The sequence below is a fragment of the Mesocricetus auratus genome, unplaced genomic scaffold (genome assembly GCF_017639785.1).
Source record: "Mesocricetus auratus isolate SY011 unplaced genomic scaffold, BCM_Maur_2.0 Super-Scaffold_100045, whole genome shotgun sequence".
NCBI classification, from domain to species: domain Eukaryota; kingdom Metazoa; phylum Chordata; class Mammalia; order Rodentia; family Cricetidae; genus Mesocricetus; species Mesocricetus auratus.
Window position 1 is genome coordinate 1,760,256 of NW_024429222.1, and position 19,536 is coordinate 1,779,791.

Below are 19,536 nucleotides of genomic sequence, written 5' to 3' on the forward strand. Positions count from 1 at the left end.
GGAGCCACAGAAACTTCTGTCTTCAACAGTGTGTAAATGAAAAATATGAAAATATGATCAAGACTGGAATATGAGGCCTACTTTGTTTTTCTGTATTTTTCTAAATTGAACACACTTATATAAAGTCATATATATACAGAACTGGAGGTATAGCTCAATAGTGAAGTGTTTATCTAGCATTGCACAAGGCCCTGGGTTCATCCCCAGCATGACACATCCAAGTCCTCTCTCTCTTCCCCTTCTCTCCCCTCCTCCTCCTCTCTCCTTCTCTGTCTCTGTCTCTTTCTACAGACACACACACACACACACACACACACACACACACACACACACACTCATAGTCATATGTCTTTTGGGGCCCCAAACACTGGAAATAGAACTCCTGACTTATCCAGCCCTTTACCTGTCCCCAGTGTTTCCCCTCTCATTGCCAAAGAAGCCTGGGACCCCCAATTTGGGCTGGGGCATGAGGTGGGGAGACCTGGAGCAGGGACCCATCAACTCACTTGCTGATGCAATCATCCTTTTTGTCGTAGGCGTGGATGACACCCAGACCCTGCATGGAGGAGGTTATGTGAGAGAACCAAGGTGAGCGGCTGATGTTCTCCACCTGCTTGAGCTCCTGGACTCCCCGGTGGAAAATGCTGCAGGGAGAAGAGGGGGTCTCAGAGAATGCTCCCTCCCACAGGCAATCCAACTGTGCCTGCCACGTGACAGCTAAGTCACAGTTAGTGTCATAACTGGAAGAGAGAGGCCTGCCATTCCTCTCCAGGATGCCCTGTCTGGCTATATGAGGCATGGGCTGATGAGAAGTTTGAGCACACCATTACTACATTTGCCTTCAGAGCCAAGTGCTTCCTGTAGCAAGAATGACGTGGAGTACAGTATGCAGTTCTAGTCTCCCAAGACCCCAAGATTTCACACAATGAAGTCTTGAACACAAGTCAACCTGTTTTTGATGACCTGTCAGAGAAAGAGCGATCTGAGCTGGTTGCCAGTGAGTGTCCTTCCAAAGGATTTTGTACGAATATGGTGATAGCCTCAAGAACTGAGTTCTTGCAATGGAAGTCCCAAGAGCTCTGATGATAGGCAAATTATGTCCCTGAGCATGCAAGTTTGCTGACTCTGAGGGAATCAAGCCTACCTCCAGACTCTCAGATGAATGAACTCACAGAGTAAGGGCAGCCCAGGGCTCAGTGAAGTCATTGTAAACTACAGATAATTAGGTCAGGGTCTCCTTTGGTCTCTCCTGTGCTTATAGCAAAGACAAGGGTATGCGGGGCATATTTGTTTTAGCCTTTTGCTTAGTCAGTCAACAGCAAAGAGTAGACAGCTATAAATGCCCAACAAAGGTGCAACAGAAATGAATAGAAGCTCAAGAGACTCGCTAGAAGTTCCGACCCCAGTGATGGCTTCATCTTTGTGATGGACTTTCGGAAAACAGTTTTTACTCCTTATCACAATAAACTCTTGAATTTGGAAATGTGTCCTTTCCTCAGTGATACCAAGGGTACTGCACTGAGAGCCTGGTTCTCTGAATCCCAGGGCACTAGTCTCAATTCGCAGGGTCACGCCTGCTCCCGTCGGTGTCCATGCCTTCTCCAGGCACGGTGTACCCTTGCACATGTGCCGTTACAACTGCTCTGACTTGATGCGTGAGTCTGACCCCCAAAGCAAATTGCACTTGCAATTGCAGCTGCTTCTTCTCCCAGAGCACTTTCTTCAGCACATCAGCCCCCCACCTTGGGTTGTCCGTGGCTGTACCAATCTCTCTGACACCCCCAAAGTCTCCCACTTGTAAAACCCTGATGACACTGCCTTGTAAATGTCCCTCAAACCCACCCTTTTCTTGTCCTAGCTATTGCCACTTAAGTCTGCTCCTCACCGGTCCTTACCCAAACTCTAAGTCTCTCAAGTTTGCTTACCATCCTATTCTATTTTTACTGGGCACAGACTGAATCACCTCATCTCCCTCACTCTTCTGACACAGACAAGGCACACATTTTAATGCCTAAGAACTTTGCTTGAGAAGGAACAGATTTGCAGCATTTCTAGGTTCTCCAACTGGCTTCGCGGACGGGCTTCGCGGCAAAGCTGGACTCCTGGTACATTCCCTTCTGACTTACAGCTGTGTTTCCTCTCAATGCTCCCCATAGTGACTGGTGAGAAATCCCACCGCCCCACTGTAGAACAAGGCAACTGTGTCCCCTGGAAGCTAGCTGCTTCCAGTTCCCCTCCAGACAGGCGTGCACAACTCCAGGAGCTGCCCCCATTCCTTCTCACACTTCTCTGTACACATCAGTCTTTAGCCGCGGTGGAAGCTGTTTCTCAAGATTCAGAGTGTCCGCAGAGCCAGTGGTTTTAAGAATGAATCGGCAGACAAATGGCAACCACGCTCACTAGTTTCCTGGCCTGGGACCAGAGACTTAAGCCAGATGTATCCAAAAAACTCACATAGTACCTAGAGTTTAACGAGTGCCAAACATCTAGGATTCTCCCACCAGAGAACAAAGCAGGCTGTCAGCATAGCCTGCCTCCCAAGCTGGTGCTCACATTCATTCATGTTCTCTCCCCATCCCACTCCGTGTGTGTGTCAGGTGGGGTAGAGTATCTCCCCCCTTTACACTGTGCATAGTCCTACCGTAAGAGAATGAGGAAGATTACAGCCAGGCCAGCCAGAACGAGGAGGACGACAGGAAACACGGCAGCCATAATCACCAGAATAAACACCACCATGAAGAACTGCTGTAAAAAGTTCTCAGCGTGAAATGGCAGCCTCACGTCCAGCTCGTCCATATCTTTAGAAAAGCGGTTCATCAGCCGGCCTGTGGGGGTTGTGTCAAAAAAGCTCATTGGACTCCTGACGATCTGAGGAGAAAAGCAGAGGGAACTGAGTCCGTGCGCGGTGGACATCTGGCAGGGTAGAAGGTGAGAGCCGGGCCAGACCTTTCTCCACAGCACAGGCCAGGAGATCGGGTGACCCTTGGAAAATCATGGCGGTGCTCCTATTCTTAGACCACCACGAGCAAAACATGGAGACAGTCTGCTATGTTTGGGGCTTCCCCTCCAAATCTCAGGTGCCCCCTGGGTCAGGGAGATGATGCGTACTCTCTGAGGGAGGGAGGTCAGGGAGATGATGGGCACTCTCTGAGGGAGGGAGGGGTTTTGAGCTCCGGGGGAATAAAAAGTCAAGTCTACTTGTCTGTCTGCTCCACAAAGTGTGGAGTATACCTGCATGTTCTAGCAAGGGCCCTCACAACCCATGCCTGCTGCCGCCTGCCACCGCAATGGGAAGCAGGAGCCCATCTCTGGGCCTTTCCAGCCGGAGCTCTTAGAAGCGAGGTGTACATCTCCCCCCACCATATTTCCAGCCTAAGAGTTCATGATGCTCTCTGAAACTGGCCTTCCTATGTGGTACTCAAACGAGTGGAAGACACCTTGAAAACTCGACGGCAGGCAGACTCCAGCAGAGCTGTCCCATCACCAGAGTCCAGCACGGTGTCCAGCACGCTGAAAGGCCTGCCCCACCCTGCGAACTGAGCAACCGAGTGGACCTGTAGCCCACTATGGCACTACCTTGTTAAACACTCTGTTGTGGAGAGAGGAGGATGCCATCAGTGTAGTGTTGGTGAAGGTGAAGCCTTTGATAATGCCAAACGTCAGCACAGACACCATGCTTGCTATGTATACCAGCTGGTACATGTGGTGTTCGGTGTCTTCCAGGGTCTGGCCAGCATCGCAGGCTGTCTCATTGCTCTGGGGTGCACAGATGACCTGCAGCACAACAGAAAAGAAATATCAAGGATCGGTATGCTACTGGGAGAAGGGGGCTATTTCAGGTCATCTTTCTAACGAGAAGAAACTAAAGAGGAGTGCGTGGTTGTTAAAAATAAGCCAGGTGGGATGGAAGAGTTGGCTCGGTGGGTAAAGTATTGCCACACAATCGTGAAGACCTGTGTTCAGACCCCTACTATGTAAAAGCAAGGCATAACAGTACACGCCTGTAAACCCAGTACCAGGATTTGGGAGAAGATGGGCAGAGCACCGGGGCTCACTGGCTAGCCACCCTTGGCAAAACCGTGAGCTCTAGATCCAGTGAGAAACCCCACCTCGAAAATTAAGGTAGAGAGTGACAAGGGAAGATACTCAAGGTCAATCTCCAGTCTCCACACACTCACACGTGGACAAGTGCCTGCATGCATACATACAAAACAACACATTTTAAAACAATAAAATTTAAATGCAAATCCAGAATGAGTCATATAGGTAACATCAAGTCAGATCCCTCGAGGACCATCTGAGCTTTCCATGCCTCTGCCACAAGGGTCACCTGATGGTGGGGAAAACAGCAGACAAACAGGTGTAGGACAGCTGTCACAGAAGCCACCTGTGCCTCAGGAGACCTGCGGTAATGCTAGGCCAACAAGATCCAGAAGCAAACAGGGTTCTAAGCAACTGCCCTGGCTCCCCTTAGTCAACCCAGACAGTACAGAGAAATCAGGGACCATCCTCCCACCTGCCGAGCTGCCCAGCGGCAGCTACTGTCTAGTGAGATTCGGGGGTCTCTATGGAGAGTGGTCCAGGTCCTCAATCCTCTCCCCTGGCTTGTCTCCAAGGGCCAACTGTGAGGGTGCTGCTGCCCTGCTCTGGAGTCCCTGGCAAGAAAGATGGAGCCTAGCAAACCAGTAGGGGGGGGGGTTCTCAGAGGATCCCAACCAACTGCGACTCCACCCCTCCCAGCGAGAGAACACAACTTCCCTAGCATTTCTGGAGAGAGGCCATTGCCTGCTGTTGAGAAATTGACAATTTCATTTTTCTCTGGGCTGTGCGCTAAAAGTCAAGGATGCCTTTGGGGAGCAAACAAGCATGTCTCTTCTAAATGCCATTCTGCTGATTACAGTAATGGGGGAAATGTAAGCCAGAGGTGGCTGATGGATGCGCATCTGCTGAGGCAAAAGCATCCCTGGGGGTTTGGTGATGAAAGGCTCAGCTTGCAGAGGATGCTTACTTTGATGTCATAGCAACAAGTTGGTACCACAGTGCAATCTTGGAAGAATGAGTGGGCACCCCCACAGCATTCCCTGGAGCTCCAGGAAAAGCTTTGAAACCAATGACCAACAACTGGAGGACCATACCAGAAAGTTGGGGGAAGAGGAATGTGTTGGTTCCGCCCAGGAAGGGCCCTGGCAATGATGGAAATCTTGGGAAAAAATGGAAGGCCCTGATGGCCTTGGAGCACTTACAAAGGCTGTTTCCATTTTAGATCCTCTCCCTGCTAAGGCGCCTTTGCAAAGCAAGGCCATGTAGAACCTTCTAGCCATAAGCAATATCCATGTCAAGACGCACTTCTTCAGAGTCAAGGAACAGCAGTGTTTGTTCATCCTCCCAGGCCCCTCCCTGTTCCTCCTTAGAGGAAACTTCAGTGATACTGCCCTACCCGGACAAGTATGACTCCACACATTAACACCATCGCTTTTTTCAGTAAGCCCTTTTTAAATCTGAAGTTGGACATGGAAACTTCCAGGTAGGTGCCCTGCTTAAAAAAAAAAAAAAAAAAAAAAAAAACAGAAAAGGATCTCAAGAATTTGAATTGTTCGGCCCAGAAGGGGCAAGGGGGCAAAGGGAACACACCAGGTGTCACAAGAGAGAGCAAGTGTTTTGTTCCAGGATGCAGAACCAGCATTGTCAAAGGAAACTCACCTGGGAGCCCCTGTCTAACCAGAGTCCCAGCCACCAGGTGCTGAAAGCAGAGCTGCCCATCATCAGGAAGAACAGACACAGCACCAGGAAAGAGACCAGGTACCCTGCCAGAGGAACAAGGAGTGCATACGTGAGCCCAGAGGCAGATTCACCCACCCTGAGCCTCACCCTTGGGGTCTGGGAAAGCCAAGGCTGCAGAGAAAATATCTCTATCTGGAGGGTCCATGTGCTAGGTTGTCTTGATGTTGGGCCCCTGTACCTCAATAAGGACATCTGTTCCATTTGGTTGGAAATAGAACCAAACTGTCAACATGCTAGAAAAACCTTCAGTGTCCACTTTGTTCATCTATTTGAGATGGGCTCTTGTTATACAGCCCAGGATAACTTCAAACAATACAGCTGAGGCTGCCTTTAAAATTGTGATCCTCCTGCCTCAGTTTCCCCCAGGACTGGGATTACAGGTATGTGTGACCATGTGTATTCAATGTTCCATTTAATACAGGCAAGTCAAGGGTCCAGTTTTGGGGGGGCAAGTCTGTTGTTCCAGGCCTGGGGATGCTTGGTTGTGTAGATCATAAGTCTGGGATACATATGAACTCTGTATCCAAATATCCAAATCCCCAGTCTTTTGTAAGAGACTTGCACGTACAGATAGTTTCTTGTGTGCTGAGTTGACTTTGGCTATGCTCAGCAATCAGTATGTTTGTGTGTGTCTGTGTCTCTGTGTGTGTGTGTGTGTGTGTGTGTGTGTGTGTGTGTGTGTGTGTGTGTAAGAAACACCAAAGGCTTCCGGCTGCTGCCCACTCAGTTCCAATAAAACAGAACCTGGCAGCTTTAATGGAGATAAAAAATAACTCCATTTAAAGGGCTGTATCATCAGACTTTAGGTTTTAGGGGAGGAAATAAAAACACTGATAATCAGAGCTAGCATAAGCATAAAAAGAGTAATTGGCGAAGGAATCATAAAAACATGAACCCAACAGTTTAAAAACAGATTTTTAAAATGCAAATTAAATCAAGAAACCTGATGTTTTATACCAAACCTCCAGAAGCCTTAATATAGGTGTGGTATGTTTTGCAGGTCACAATTCCTTCTCGAGTAGACTCCATCTGGACAAGCTGATGCACAGGAGCTGTGGCGACAAACACAAGGCCATGAGCCTCGTGGCCAGAGTGGGCATGCAGTGAGGCCGGCGTGTCCCCGTCGTACCCTCCCCTCCACTGCTAAGGGCACTTGTCCTGTTTTCCACATGCTTTCAAATTCCTAGTATACCTCTGCTCGTTTTAGATTATTTGATCCTCTTTACAACCCTGTGAGGTACGTGACTTGGTGTCTTTTGAGGACTCCATAGTTTTCACTACGTGCTTAGCCTGGGAGTCCAGGGTTGTGCCGTCTCCCAGAACTGACCCTTAAGCAGAAGATGCAAATGAGTGTACAATCAGTCTGTGTCCACTGAGGACTCCCCAGCTCAGTTGGGCTGCGTGTAGTGCTGTGACGAGACAGGTGGGTGGGGTGGGGATTTATACGTGGTCTCTTTTCTGCTTCAGAGGTGCCCCATGGATAGAGCTCCCCTCCCCTCTGCCTGGGAGCCTGCAAACTTCTTTGGAATGTTCTACTCCCTTCTCAGGCTGCAAAACCAGGAAAAGGCAGCATATGAGGGTGGGCACACGGGAGGTTTCGAGGGAGGAAAGGTAAGTGGGAAGTGATGTAATTGTGTTATAATCTCAAAAAGTGAATTCATTAAAAGTGTCGGATTTCTTGCTCATGGTGCCCAGGAAACAAAGAGAGAGAAAGAGAGAAAGACGGAGAGGGGGGTGGGGAGGAAAAGGGGGGGGGGAGAAAAAGAAAGGAAGGAAAGAAGGAAGAAAGAAAGAAAGAAAGAAAGAAAGAAAGAAAGAAGGAAAGAAGCACTAATAAGCATGTCCTCTTTTTCCCTTTTATTCCTCTGGACCCCCCAATCTAGGTGATGACGTTGCCCTCATTTAAGGTGGGTTTTCCTTGTAGGCAACTGTCTCCGGGAATGTCCTCAGAAAGAACCCAGTAACGGTCTTTACTAATCTTCAAGAGGTTTCACAGCCCAATCGAGCTGACAGTCAACATTACCCAACACAGGCTCCCACTCCAACGTACCACAACCCTAGTGTCTCAGAGTAATAGCTTTCATCTCTCCTGATCCTGGATGCCCAGCGTGCACACCAGGGTACACAACCAAGGGAGAGGATGCTAAGTACCTTTTGTATCTACAAATTCTTCCATTTCAGGTTCTTTTCCTTCATCTTTCTCATCGCTTGGAGCCAAGACTAGGACGAGAAAGTGCATAATAAATAAATGAGAAGGTTCTCGTCCACTCGGGACCCAGGGACAGTGAAGGAGGGCCACTCTCAGTCTGACTGTACCAGCGTCTTCATCTCTCTGAGCTGGACTCTCCTTCAGGGTCTCCACCATGGCTACATTGTAAATGTGCTCTGGGTCCTGGAGATAAAATGGAATTACTTCTGAAAGTGCAAAGGCAGACTTCTCCCAGGCAGGAAGTCATGAGGCAAGGCTCTCAGTCCCATTCACGGGCAGGCACACAGTTACCTTGAATTGCAATCCTCGGAGGTTGTGAATCAGCTTTGCGTAGCGCCCCCTCTCTTCCATCAACTCCTTGTGGGTGCCCTTTTCACAAATCTCTCCATCTTCTAACAAGATAACCTCATCACAAGACTCCAGGAACTGCAGAAACAGTACAGGGACCCACAATGACACTGCCTTGGTAAGAACAGAAAGAGCGCATGCCAAACGCCCATCCACTCTCCCAGGTGCTTTGAGCTACTGGGGTTTCCAATCCCGGCACTATTGGCATTAGAGGGCAAAGAATCCCTTGTCGGTGGGGGCTATCCTGTGCGTTGTAGGCTATTTCACAGTCTCTCTGGTCTCTATCCACCAGGAGAAGGCCGTCCCCTAGTGTGACAAGCAAATGTCTTCCAGCACTGTCAAATACCCCAGGGGGTCCCAATTGAGAACCACTGAAACAGTCCCCTGTCTTGAGTACGGAAGCTGGATTCTCGCTGCCACAATAAAGACATTGAACCTTCCTTTGCTTCTTCTCTCTGAATGAGCTACCCTACTAAGAAATCTGATTGACCATTGTAGAGGCCATGGCTTGGTAAAGGTAGGAAACGTGATCTCAGCCTTGCCAGAAGCCCCACCCCACTGAGCCCAGGGGATAGAAGCCTTGTCACAGGCCACACCCGCCACCAGCTTTAACATTACAATAACTGTATGAACAAAATCCTGCACCCCGTTTTACCCAAAGCATTTCTGCTTTTCTGATTCTGAGACCCTTCACATCCCTGTCAGTCCTGTCATTAAAGAATTCTGCTAAGAGTGACCCTCTTTTATTTTTGGAAGAAGAGCGTTTCCCAGTTGGATCCACCCATCACAGGCCAGAAAGGCCCGTCCTAGAGAGAGGCAGGCAAGAGGCAGTAAGATTGGGAACAGTGCTACCTAAGGAAGCTAGGGCCAGGGTTCCTGCTCTGCACTTCCACTCCGCTCAGGGCCAAAGCCCACCTGGCTGCATTTAGTTCAAATCCTGGAAGCAGGGGCTACCACAGAGGGTTGCACTCCTGATGGGGTTCGTGGGTGCTCAAGTGCTTCAACCAGAGCGGCTCCAACAGCCTCTGTGTGTCCCCTTCCCCGGGCAGCCCAAGCAGGAACCTGACTCTCAGTGCCCACGGGGACACCTTCTGACAGAACGTTTCCCCAAAAGACAACCTTGCACTTCACGCGCCCTCCTCCAACGGTTCACCGCCTGACCTCACATCTTATTCCTCTCCACCTCCTGCAGCCCCCGGCTCCAGAAAGCCGGCAGCTTGGTTAAGCCATCGATTTTCCAGATAAGGAAGCACTTAGGCACCCTTAGAAGCCACAGGCTTTTCTGCCTGTACAAGGTCCACAGCCCAAACTTGGAAGGGCCCAGCAAAGGTCCCTCCTGCCAGCAAGCCCTCAGTTCACCCCGGTGGTACAGGTAGCTTTGCTCAGCCAAGCTCTGCAACTGCTTAGGAAGCTGAGCCCTGAACAGATAGATACCAGCAGCTGACTGCTGACCTCGCTTTGTTTCCCCAAGTACGTAGATGAGTGACTGTCCTGACCAGCTCCTCCAAAGCATCTGAGGTCAATGCAGCTAAGAAATGTTCTGGAAAGCCCCAGGGCCACAGTTTGAGGCTTCCTCCCCTCCCCCACAAAGAATGGCATGAAGATTGTACCAAGATTATGGTGCCACCTGGTGGCCTCTTTGTTTTCCAACAAGCAAAAAAGAGCTAAAATGACCTTGGCAGGGTATGCTGCTGGAGAACCTGGGAAAACACTAGCTTGCCTAAGACAGTACTCCTGGCTAGTGAGTGTCAAAGATGGCTGTGAGGTACCCTCCATGAGGGCTCCTGGAGGGACAGCTGCATCTCACAGCCATCAGACAAAGGCATCATACTCCACGACACAGGACTCCTCGGGAAGAAAGCCTTCCCAAGGCCGGCTGTCGACAGAGACAGTGTTTACAAACCAGAGCATGGTAACCACCCTTACAACTCTGGCTAGACCAGAGATCATTTCTAGACCCAACTAGGCAGCCTTCTCCCCTACCTTGGCCTTGGCCTGCAGAGGACCTAGGAGTCCTCATCCAACTAGCCTGACTCAGTGTTTATACTGCCGAGGAAACCAGACACCCACGTGTGCAAAATCTGAATGCTTAAAGCTTATTGTGGGGAGGCCCTGGAACAGCTGGGCTTCCTGGGTCCTTGAGAAGCCCCCTCTTTGGAATGGTCCTCCTGGCCTCGGCTAGAGGAGCACAACATACTGACTGCAGGGTCCTGTAGCTATGGCAACTTTATTGCTGCTTAGCCCTCCCACTTCCCAGCTCAGCTTCCCCTTCACTGAAAAGCCATGAGGCCCGCCGCCTGCCCCCAGACAGGCCTGCCTCCTGACCCCAGACAGGCCCACAGCCTGCCCGCAGACAGGACCGCCTCCTGACCCCAACAGGACCGCCTCCTGCCCTGCCCCCAGATAAGGCCTGTTGGACAAGAAGACAGGGCTTCTGCACTGCTGCCCCCATGGGCCGTCTCCCAATGCCTATGGAATGTGTCCTATATCATGACACGCACACATGCAGTGCGTACACTCAAGCATGCACTTACACACTCATGCATGCACTTACACACTCATGAACACATTTACACACTCATGCATGCACTTGCACATTCAAGCACGCACTCATGCACTAAGCATATCTCCAGGACGCGCTATGGAGAGAGTGGAGAGAGACAGCATGAGAGGGGAGTCCTGGCTTATCTTGGGCCAAGGAGTCCCAGATTCCCATCAAGTATTCTGAACCTGCACGTGGGACAGATGCAACAAGATCTATGACCGTACAACCTAATTCTCCATTTTCTCTCAACATATGCCCCATCATTTGGACCCTAGTCCTGGCCTCCAGAGCCTTTCCTGGGTTGGGGGGAGACTGGAGCACCTGGACCCATCATCAAAGGAGTCCATGACAAGTGAGGAAAGAAAGCAGAACTTCTACCATGCCTAGACAAGGAGCCTCTAACCTTAGGCCCATCAAGTTCCCATTGGAGAAAGGGTGGGGCCTGAATTAACCCCGCCTGGCTCCCGTTGGCACCAATGGCCCAGCTCTCAGAGTCAACTGATCGTGGAGAATCTACGCTGTGGTGGATGAAAGGTCATGTCCCCACTAACACCAAAGAATAGGCCTGTGGAGGTCATACACAGAGAAAAGCAGGCAGGGTGGCTGCAGGATCCAGCAGCGACTCCTCCGTTCCCTGCCCTCTCGTCCCGTCCAGGCAAGGCCAGTTTCGGGTGGGGAAGGCACATGCAGGCAGAAGAGGCGTCTCTATGAGCACCAAGGCCTGCACTCATCCCCGGACCTCTTGAACCCTCCATGTCCCTGTCACCTGCAACTGGTGGGTAACCAGGACGACAGTCTTTCCCTTGAGTGTCTTCTTGATGCACTCCTCAAAGACAAGCTTCCCCACGTGGGCATCCACAGCCGAGAGCGGGTCGTCCAGCAGGTACAGCTGACGGTTGGCGTACACAGCACGGGCCAGGCTGATCCTCTGCCTCTGTCCCCCGGAGAGGTTGACACCCCGCTCGCCAATCTGTAGACAGGGACAATGTCACAGCCCGTCACTAAGTCCACCTGCCACCCTCTAGTTCTTGTATACCAGGAGCTTCCTAAAGTTCCCCGGGTCTCAGGAGAAGACACACTGGCTGACTGCCTCTGCACACAAGCTCTTCCTCCCCTCACACTGGACAGTGGTGACTGAACCCCATCTCCCTCCCTCCACTGAAGCCCAGTGCCAATTGTCATGGGACTCATCTGAGCAAGGGGAGTCTATGGAATAAGGGGTTCCTGCTGCATGAGTCCTGCTTCCCAGTGCATAGTCCACTGTGTACTGACTGATAGCACGGAACTCTAGAGGAATGGATAGTGAAAAGGAGGGAAAGTGCCTGGGAGATGACCAGGGACCCCTCTTCACTTCCTTGTATGTAACTGTATGCGCCATGAAGACAAGACACGGGCTGTCTTGCTTACCATCAAGTCTCTAAGACCCAGCACCTGATCTGAGGCACGGGTTATATTATGCTCAGCAAATATTTGCTACAAGATGAAAAGCCTAGGTTATGTTTTTCTGGGCCCCCCATCCGCCTGAGCCCAGAATGAATCCCACTGTCCTCAGGTGCCCAGCTACGGAGCTAGGTGCTGGGTGCTGGACAAGAAAAGCGACCTATTAACCAGGAGCTCACATTTTAGCAGGTGACATATTCACCAAGTGCTAACCAAGAGACATTAATTGCAGCAGTGGGTGACAAACTACTGCTGACTGTGGGGCTCCAGAGTCTTCCTCAGTGGAGCTGGGCTAGATCCTGAAAGGTGAGAAGGTGGACACTCTGGCTGGCTGACAGAGGCGCAGAGACACAACGAGGAAGGGGAAGCCAGAGCCACATGTACATTCGGAATAGGCCAGCCACGCCTGACAGACCAGCCCCTCCTGACAGGCAGAGCGAGAGACTAGAAGAGCCGGTTCTCTGAGTTGGCACTGTGGGAAAGCTTATCCTAGAGGCATGGTGTGCTGGGGAGAGAGAGGAGAGGGCCATAAGGGCTCTGGGTTGCCTGAGTCAGCAGGCTCAACACCGGACAACCAGCCTAGGGGAAAGGTCTCAAGGTGACTCAGCATTCCTGGGCTGCATGGAACTACCGACAAGAAGAAGCCCTGAGGCTCCCAAGAATGTGGCACACTCTGGACCATTGACTTGAGGATAGAGCTGGACCTCGAGTTTAGGCAGCAGTTGCCTAGGAACCCTTCCTGAGATAATGGAAAAGTTGGAAGCGGGCTGCGGAAGCAACCATGATAAGTCAAATGCAAGTAGGCTTGGGTCCCCCTCCACTTGGTAGACGCCAAGGAATTCTTGATAGGCAGAGACTAGACTGACTAGACTTCTCCAGCGTTTCCGTGGGACTTTCTGCCTCTGGGACATGTAGATACAGCTCCAGAGTCAACTGGGCAGAAGGGACTCAACTCTGCTCACCTCAGTCAGGTCTCCATAAGGGAGGCTGCTCAAGTCCTTCTGGAGCCCACAGACATGCACTGTGTGCTGGTACCTGTAGGCATAGAGGTCAGAATGGTAAGACTAGCACACAGCGCTGCTGACTCGCTGCTCCTGTAGGAACTGCTGTTGTTGAGGGCACAGCTACTCATGCTGCTGCTATGCTCAAGGCTCTCGGTCAAGTTGCCTTGTCCCAAAGGCAGTGTCTCCACAACACTGGTGAATATTTGCTATCTTAACTTCCTAATTGATAAATTAAGTAACCATGCAAAGCAACGGCATTCCAGAGAGGGATGGCATAGGCATAGGCATAGAGGGTGTGGCCATGAGACATGGAGCAGAGCAGTTTGGCTCATGCCAAGGATGCCCACCACTGATCAGAACTTTCTGTTATATGTGAGCCTTTGGTTGAGGACATCACAGCCAGGGGAGGAAGAGAAAGAGCCACAAACTTTCTGCTGGGAATCACTTGCTGGCCAATGCCAGCCCATAGAGTCTGAGGTCTGTGAGCTCAGATAATAAGAGAAGCCCAAAACGCAGCAGATTCCTAAGTCTGACTCTTCCTACTTCGGTCCTGTGGTGTTTGAGGATGTTTTCAAGTGACCCTACTGTCAGGCAGCCTCAATGGAGACAAGTGATGCTGGATCCTAGGGCACAAGGTCCAAGAAGCAAGCTTTGTGGGTAGACAACTCACCGCTCTGAACTTCAGCTTCCCCATGGGGAAGAATACCTGGGTCTCCCTATACAAGTTGTATGGGACTCATCTGAGGCAAGCAGACCTAGGAGGACATCACTTCTTAAGAGCTTAAAGATAATGGACCATCTGAGGACACTAACAACAATATACCTTGATAGTGCCCGTGTGAATTAATCATGTCAGGACTGAATTATTGCATGCCTTCTGTTCATAATCCCAAGCAAAGTTTTAGCTACTTAGTCTAAATAAAAATTGCAAGACTCATTTTTCTCCAGTCAGACAACATATGCCTTGTTACAGAGAACCTCAGAGCATATGGGACTCTGCCCTGGGAACGAAATGGCAACTATGTCCTTCTCTCAGCATGTCATGTGGTCACAGGTCTGCAGAACAACATGCTTCCCCTCAACTCCTGGGTCAGAAAAAGAAAATCTAGCTCCTGGGCGTATCAACACTCCTTAAAGACAATGGCTCCATAACCATTCCTAGGGGCATCGGCATCTTATGCAGGGTGAACCAACTACCACAGCGCCGGATACATTCCAAGCTAATACCTCTGGTGATTGTACTTCTCTCCAAACAGTATGTTCTCTCTCACGTTCCCATGGAAGATCCATGCTTGCTGAGAAACATAAGCCAAAGGTCCATTGACAGCCACGACCCCCTTCTGCAACTGCATCTAGAGCAACAGTAAGGAGAGAACCTTAGAAGACACATTCCAGGGTCTCCCCCAAATGCCATCCTCTTATTGCATGAGCATTAGTAACATGGATAGAAAGGAGTTGACAGATTCACGCCCTGTGAGCCCATCTGTGCAGTGCAGGGTCTCTAGATGGGACACTGGCCAGGAGTAGGCAGGACACTTAGGGAACAGGTAGTAATGAGTCCTGCTGCCAACTGGAGGGTACAGCCTACACTGACCTCACCCCTGGGCCCACTACAGCAAGGTGCCTTAATAATGGGTAACAAGACCCCCACCCCCTTCCATCACGTGTGCTGAATGGATCCAAGTCTCCCTAGCCATGTACCTGGGAGAAGAGCACAGCCTCTCCCTGGGGTGGAGACTCTGGTATGCCCCCACTTCAAAGAAGTAGCTCTGACTCAGTTGCACAGTTGGAACCGTGCAATAAATTAGGCCTTATGGGGCCAGAACTCTCTTTTTTTTTTTTTTTTCAAAAAGGGTGGGAAACCCAGTTTCATGTGGAACTTTGGGACCTTGATAACACTGAGCAACCCAATTAGAAAACATGAGGCCCAGTTTGTGATGCTGAGTATACATAGGCACTTAAGCTGACCCCACAATGTGTGCTTCTGATAGATACTGGTAGACAGTAGTGGTGACAAATGACCAACCCAATCAGCAGAGGGGATTCGTAGGGGGAAGCATGACCCTTGGGGCTGAAGGCCATGGGGTGGTGACAGTCTGGCTGAGCAGGGGGAGCGTCACATGATGCCGGGTTATTTTGAAAACCCTGGGAATGGTTGAAGGAGCCTGGAGACAGACTTGGAGAAGAGATGGTAATATTAGCAAGAGCAGTTCTAGAAATAGCAGGTGCCTTCCAGGCGCTGTGCTGAGCCAGCTGACACTGTGATGGGTCTGGAGGACTCAGCTCTGGCTGGAGTGTACACTCCTTTGCTAACCCTCACCACAGCTCTCCTTGGCCATCGTGTAGATGACACAGTCCAGAGAGGTCCATTTCTGTGTCCAAAGGGAAATGGTAAACACGCAGCTGGGACAATGTGGTGTACCCCCACAACCTAGAACCTACCCACTGGCTTAGCCCCCATGCCACTCTGCCTCTCCCCTGCTCATGGAAAAGCACCCAATTCCCTCACTATCTCATGGAAGACAGGCTCTAGTTTCTCTGAGATGCTCCCAAGGAATAAACCACAGGGTAGACTTTAAAAGGAGGCCAGTTTCCTTCCAATAGGAAGCAACGCACCACCAAAAGGGACTGGCCGTGAACGAATGAGCTGCCCAGCGCAGGAAGTCTGGGCACAGCCCGGGCATCTCCTACGTTGTGGAGAGACCTGTGCTGATAGGTGGATAGGAGGACTGGTTGTTTCCAGTGTGCCACTGACTCTAGGGTCCTCACAGAAGCACACACTTAGGTGCCACACACACTGCTGCCCCAGGCCCCGCCTCACCTCCGGGAGGGGTAGTCACAATCACTCTCCCAGCAGAGTCAAGGGCAGCCAAAGAAATCAATCACACTGGCACTCTCAAGACTCACACCCCCATTCTGGTGGGGCCCTGCTGAGCCTCATTTCTTTATCTCTTCAGGCTTTCCCTGAATTCTTTAAACAAATGGGAGGCAGCCCTAGCTCAATCAGTCTTCCCTTTAGGAACAACAGTAGGCCCAAAGGAAGAGTTAATGCCCCAGCCTCCTCAAAACATGTCTTACTGAAGGCGGTAAAACACGGCAATATGAAAGCCATCTGTGACTACAGAGTATGTATGGCCTTACCACCTGCCTAAGATGTCACAGCTAGGTGGCAGGGACAGGTCAAGATCTAGGAACCCCCCCTCTTCCTATACAAAGTGTTCAGCGCCCCTGGGTCACACTGCCGCCTCTTTGCATTCATTCAGTCTCTTCCTCAAGGATCTCAGGCAGGACTCGGGGTTTTGGAAACAAACAACCAAAAATTCCCGAAAGTCACCATGAGTCCCAGTCCCTTCTTTCTCTACCAAGCCCCTTTCCTGCATTTTATAAGCCAGAACAGCCATGGGAGAAGCCACAGACATAATGACCCGTCACTTGTTTGGACCAACGTGGAGCTACAGGGAAGGAAGCCATCCCTGTTAACTCCTGTCCTTGGGATGCAAACCCAAAGATGTGTGAAAATCTTCGCCCACATCTCGCAAGGCAGGGAGCTGCCAAATGCATCAATCCAAAGAAATCGTCAGCAACAGCATTCACGTTAACCGTGTGCAGCCGAACATGACCACTGTTCTATAGGCTGCTTAAGCCCCCGAAGTCTAAAGCAAGGAAACCCTTCCCCCTCTTCCATCTTTCCAGCTCGCACCACACTCACCTGTCCTAGGAGAGCTGAGATGAGGGAACTCTTCCCGCTTCCAACATTCCCGCATATCCCCAAGACTTTCCCCTGCCACAGAAGAGAGATGAGACAGTTATTCCCCCACATCGTCTGGGGCACTTGGGCTCTGCTGAACAGGCCAGGCAGGACCAGAGGTTACTACCGCCTCTACAAGGTGGCAGCTGCAGCCTCAGCCCCCAAGTCCATGCACAGCTTGGAAGGTTGCAGAGATGTGAGTTTTAATTAACAGCCCTCCCTCATGCAGCAAGCAGAGAGCCCAGAGGGCTTTTTGGAAATCTAGAAATCCTGTTCACGCATTGATGTAAAAACAGCCTTGTGCCAGTTTAGGAGACACAGGCCCCAGAGATGAGGGTCGTCCTGTGCCCAGAGACTAACAACAGGTAAAGAGGGGTGTGACCCAGGGGGACATGGGATGTCTTTGAAATATAGAGACCTGCAAGATTTCAGAAGTCAGTTTTTAAAGAAATCTTTTATCATAACAACTCAATTTAGAGCTCCAAGTTTTTTCACTATTTCCACAGAATGACTTTATAGCTGTAGATGTGCCAACTCAGCCATCAAACTGTCACCAAGGACCCGTGACACAGCAGGTATTGTTCCGAGCACCAGCAGTCACCCCGACTCCAGGGTCACCATGGGGGCACACTGTAGATCCCAGTGAAATCCCAGTCCATGAACGTAACAGGTGAATCCCGTGTTGGCCCCCACAGAGCTTGTGTTTTAGCTGGAGATGGACATAAGGGGAACAACTGAAATGTGGGGTTTGTCACATACGTTTCGTGGGAAGGGTAACGAGCCGGTGGGAATGGGGGGGCATTTACTAGAAAGCTGGGGCGTTCACTTGTGCTGGCCCAGAAACACACGCTGAGTGGGAGTTTGAGTGAAAGCAGCTCGTTGGGGAGGTACAGGCAGCACGGGGAGAGAAAGGGATGACTCGGGTAAAGAATGACACCCAGAAACCATGTTCAACTGATTCTGTGTGAATCAACCCACACAGAAGGCAGATGAAGCACCAGGCTGCAGGGAAGCCCCAGCAACTCTGGGAAAGTGAGCACAGACTTGTATGGTACCCCAGCACCCCGGCACCCCTTAACTACATGTCAAAGTCTTGGACTCTGAGTGGAAGATGGACAACTACACTTAAAGGTCCCAGGCACATGGGCCATGGACAGCACTTGTCATAAGTGACATTGAATAAGACCTGAAGAAGTAAGGCAGGGGTCGCATAGGCCTCTGGGGTAACCACAGAGGGAGATAGGCAGATAGCCTGTCTGCTTCTGTGTTTCAACAGAGGTTACATGTGGAACATTCCAGAACATTTGCAAATAGACCTGCTACAACCCCTTAGAAGAGAGATGCATTCAGCACGGAGCCGAATGTAGCGCCCAAGCTAGATTAGACATGCTCATCACCTTGTGCCATCCCTAGCATGGGGTTTGCTGCCTGTCATTCATAGCTTCTGTGACTCATCTCTATGGAATGCCACACACCATACTAGGCACTGGGAAGAAACCACGATCTGGACAGATGCAGTCACTGCCCCACGGACCCCCCGCGGTGTCAAAGCTGCAAGCATGTGAGGCTGGCCCTCTAAATCCCAGTAGCACTTCAAGAAGATGAGGCTAGTTGGGGAGACTTGATGTGGGCCAGCTTCGTAGAGGTTCCTTATGAGCCTCCAGTGAGTCCTGGCCATTCCTTGGCCCCAGGTAAGAGCCTCCTAGGCCCATTCTTTTCTTCAGAACGAATGCCAGGAGGCCTGCCATCTTCTGGGTGTTTCATTATTCATTTCTCATTCACCAAACATTATTAAGAATCTTGCACCAGGCGTGGGCTTGGGGCTCAGAGCATAACTCAGAATAGCATGCCCTGATCTCATCCTGGAGGACAGCGTCTAATGGAATCAAGGAGCTAAATTTGGAGAAACTCAGATGGCCTGAATTTAGAACTTTTAAAGGCAACACTTACACCAGCCGTGCTTGTTAAAGGGAGAAGAGGGCAGCGGTTGCTAATGGCAGCCGAAACCTCACCATGAGCTAAGCATTTTGTATGTAGTTTCCCTGTTCTCACAACCACCTTGTGAAGTGAACAGGCAAAGAGACAGACTCTTCAATGTGCCCAAGGCAAAGTAGCTGTAAGTGGCTGGGGCCTAGAACTATTTCACAAAATGCTACCCGTGCCTTTTGATGCATGTTGTGGAAATGTATTGCTGTGCTTGGTATAATAAAAAGACGAATGGCCAACAGTTAGGCAGGAGACATAGGTGGGACTTCTGGGCAGAGACAGAAAGAGAAATCTGGGAAGAAGGCCAGACATGAAGGAAGCAACATGGCAGTACGAAGAGGTGAAGTAATGAGCCGCGTGACAGAACACAGATGAAAATAAATGGGTTAATTTAAGGTATAAGAACTAGCAGGACAAGCCTAAGCTAAGGCCGAGCTTTCATAATTAGTAATAAGTCTCCATGTCTTTTTTTGTT

General features: G+C 50.5%; 1 protein-coding gene across 3 annotated transcripts in view; it reads right to left on the reverse strand.

The window, feature by feature from the left end:
• Window positions 1-19,536, reverse strand: part of Abcc12 (ATP binding cassette subfamily C member 12) — a 67,929-nt gene that overhangs the window by 19,670 nt on the left and 28,723 nt on the right. For all 3 annotated transcript variants that reach the window (XR_005873061.1, XM_040735353.1, XM_040735352.1), the window contains exons 11-22: window positions 17,037-17,108; window positions 14,555-14,679; window positions 13,286-13,358; window positions 11,650-11,853; window positions 8,282-8,416; window positions 8,098-8,173; window positions 7,933-8,001; window positions 6,744-6,833; window positions 5,701-5,804; window positions 3,577-3,774; window positions 2,642-2,868; window positions 507-644 (exon numbers count right to left, since the gene is read on the reverse strand). Coding sequence is in view for 2 of the 3 variants with exons in the window: in XM_040735353.1 (XP_040591287.1) it covers window positions 507-644; window positions 2,642-2,868; window positions 3,577-3,774; window positions 5,701-5,804; window positions 6,744-6,833; window positions 7,933-8,001; window positions 8,098-8,173; window positions 8,282-8,416; window positions 11,650-11,853; window positions 13,286-13,358; window positions 14,555-14,679; window positions 17,037-17,108 (1,511 nt within the window). In the remaining variant the exon portion in view is untranslated. The remainder of the gene's footprint in view (window positions 1-506; window positions 645-2,641; window positions 2,869-3,576; window positions 3,775-5,700; window positions 5,805-6,743; window positions 6,834-7,932; window positions 8,002-8,097; window positions 8,174-8,281; window positions 8,417-11,649; window positions 11,854-13,285; window positions 13,359-14,554; window positions 14,680-17,036; window positions 17,109-19,536) is intronic.